The 2,500-nt window shown below is 47.9% G+C and overlaps 1 protein-coding gene across 1 annotated transcript in view; it reads right to left on the bottom strand.

The window, feature by feature from the left end:
- The window catches only part of LOC143280255 (methyltransferase-like protein 27), a 14,392-nt gene that overhangs the window by 6,066 nt on the left and 5,826 nt on the right, over window positions 1–2,500 (bottom strand). The window contains exon 2 of the mRNA XM_076584885.1: window positions 2,319–2,465. Within this exon, the coding sequence (XP_076441000.1) occupies window positions 2,319–2,465 (147 nt within the window). The remainder of the gene's footprint in view (window positions 1–2,318; window positions 2,466–2,500) is intronic.

Raw genomic sequence — 2,500 nt, 5'->3', positions numbered from 1 at the left:
TGTGCAGAGACAAATCAAAGCGCTTTCGCGCAGTCCATTCACCCGCATGCATAACTCTAAAACTGGAGAAAAAGAAGCCAAGGAAGAGAGGCAGGGAAGGGAGGCTATTTTGGGAAGAGGTGGGCTTTAAGGCCAGACGAGAGCGTGGAGACTTGACGAAGCGAAAGAGGAAGTTCATTCCAATTGCAAGGTCCAGAAACAGAGAAAGAAGGGATCATACAGACAGTCGAAAGTTCCCACTCACTTCACGGACAGCGTCTTTGGGAGTGTTTGCTTGCATTACTCAGATTTTCCCAAACCAAACACTGCAGGTGTTTGTATCTTTACAGCCTGGTTGACTGACGCCGGGATATGAGTATTATCATTATGAGAGTACAGCCTTGTTAAGTTAGGCCTAAACGTAGTGAATGGACCCCATATTCCACACCCCTTTGTCATTTAGCATTGCAGACATACAGAAAATAAAAATAAAAGTCCCCCACCAAAAAATGTTCTCCTCCTCCTTCTCCTCGTTCTTCCTACTCTCATCCTCATCCTCATCCTCATCATCATCACCATCATCATTAGTAGTAGTAGTAATAGTAGCAGCAGCAGCAGCAGCAGTAGCAGTAGCAGTAGTAGTAGTAGTATCATCATCACCATTCTCCTTCTCATTCTCATCCGCATCATCATCATCACCATCATCATCATCATTAGTAGTAGTAGTAGTAGTAGTAGTAGTAGTAGTAGTGGTAGTATCATCATCATCATCATCATCATCACTATCATTATCATCATCATATCATTATTGTTATTTACCGTCACCACCACCACCACCATCATCATCATTAGTAGTAGTAGTAGTAGTAGTAGTAGTAGCATCATCATCATTATCATCATCGTCATCATCACTACCATTATCGTCATCATATCATTATTGTTATTTACCGTCACCACCACCACCACCATCATCATCCTCATCATTATTACCATCACCCACACCACCAACACCACCACCACCACCACCACCATCATCATCATCATCATCATCATCATCATCATCATCATCCTACAAATTACAATCCACTCACCACATGTGTGGTTATCAGCATTAGCGTCTGTTGTCGTTATCATCCTCCTCCTCCTCCTCTTCCTCCTCCTTATCATCATCATCCCCCTCCTCCTCCTCCTCCTCCTCATCAACATCCTCCTCCTCATCATCATCGTCATGATCATCATCACCATCATCATTTATTCATCACCATCATCATCATTACCACCACCACCACCCTCATCATCATCATCATCATCATCATCATCGCCACCACCACCACCATCATCCCCATCACCACCACCATCATCACCATCACCATCATCACCATCACCATCATCGTCACCATTGCCATCACCACCACCATCATCACCATCACCATCATCACCATCACCATCATCACCACTACCATCATCACCATCACCACCATCATCACCATCACCATCAGCATCACCACCGCCATCATCACCATCACCATTATCATCAGCATCAGCATCACCATCATCACCATCGCCGTCAGCATCCCCACAACCACCATCAGCATCACCACCGCCATCATCACCATCACCATTATCATCAGCATCAGCATCACCATCATCACCATCGCCGTCAGCATCCCCACAACCACCATCAGCATCACCACCGCCATCATCACCATCACCATTATCATCAGCATCACCATCAGCATCATCACCATCGCCGTCAGCATCCCCACAACCACCATCAGCATCACCATCAGCATCACCACCGCCATCATCACCATTACCATCACCATCACCATCACCACCATTACCACCACCATCATCATCACCACCACCATCATCACCATCACCATCATCATCACCACCACCATCATCATCACCACCACCACCATCATCACCACCACCATCATCACCATTACCATCATCATCATCACCACCACCATCATCACCATCACCATTCCCAACAACATCATCACCATCACCACCACCATTATCACCACCATCACCACCACCATCATCACCATCGTCACCATCACCCTCACCACCACCATCATCATCATCACCACCACCCTCACCACCATCACCACCACCACAACCACCCTCACCACCACCATCATTACCACCATCATCATCATCATCATCATCACCACCACCCTCACCACCACCACCACAACCACCCTCACCACCACCATCACCATCATCACCACCATCATCACCCTCACCACCACCACCACAACCACCCTCACCACCACCATCACCATCATCACCACCACCACCACCACCCCCATCAATGACCACCCACTCACCACCTGCCCGGAGAGCCCAGTGCCAGCCCCAACGTCCAGCACGACGGCTGTGTCCCTGCTGTCCTCCTCGGGGTACAGGTCCTGCAGGGCTTGCTTCAGCACGTGCAGCGCGTTGTAGTCCTTTCGGGACGCCGCGTCCTGATGGCTCTGAGTTTTAATATTATATTATAGTATATTATAGT

The sequence above is a fragment of the Babylonia areolata genome, chromosome 3 (genome assembly GCF_041734735.1).
Source record: "Babylonia areolata isolate BAREFJ2019XMU chromosome 3, ASM4173473v1, whole genome shotgun sequence".
Classification (NCBI taxonomy): Eukaryota; Metazoa; Mollusca; class Gastropoda; order Neogastropoda; family Buccinidae; genus Babylonia; species Babylonia areolata.
This window is presented reverse-complemented; position numbering and strand designations above follow the sequence as displayed.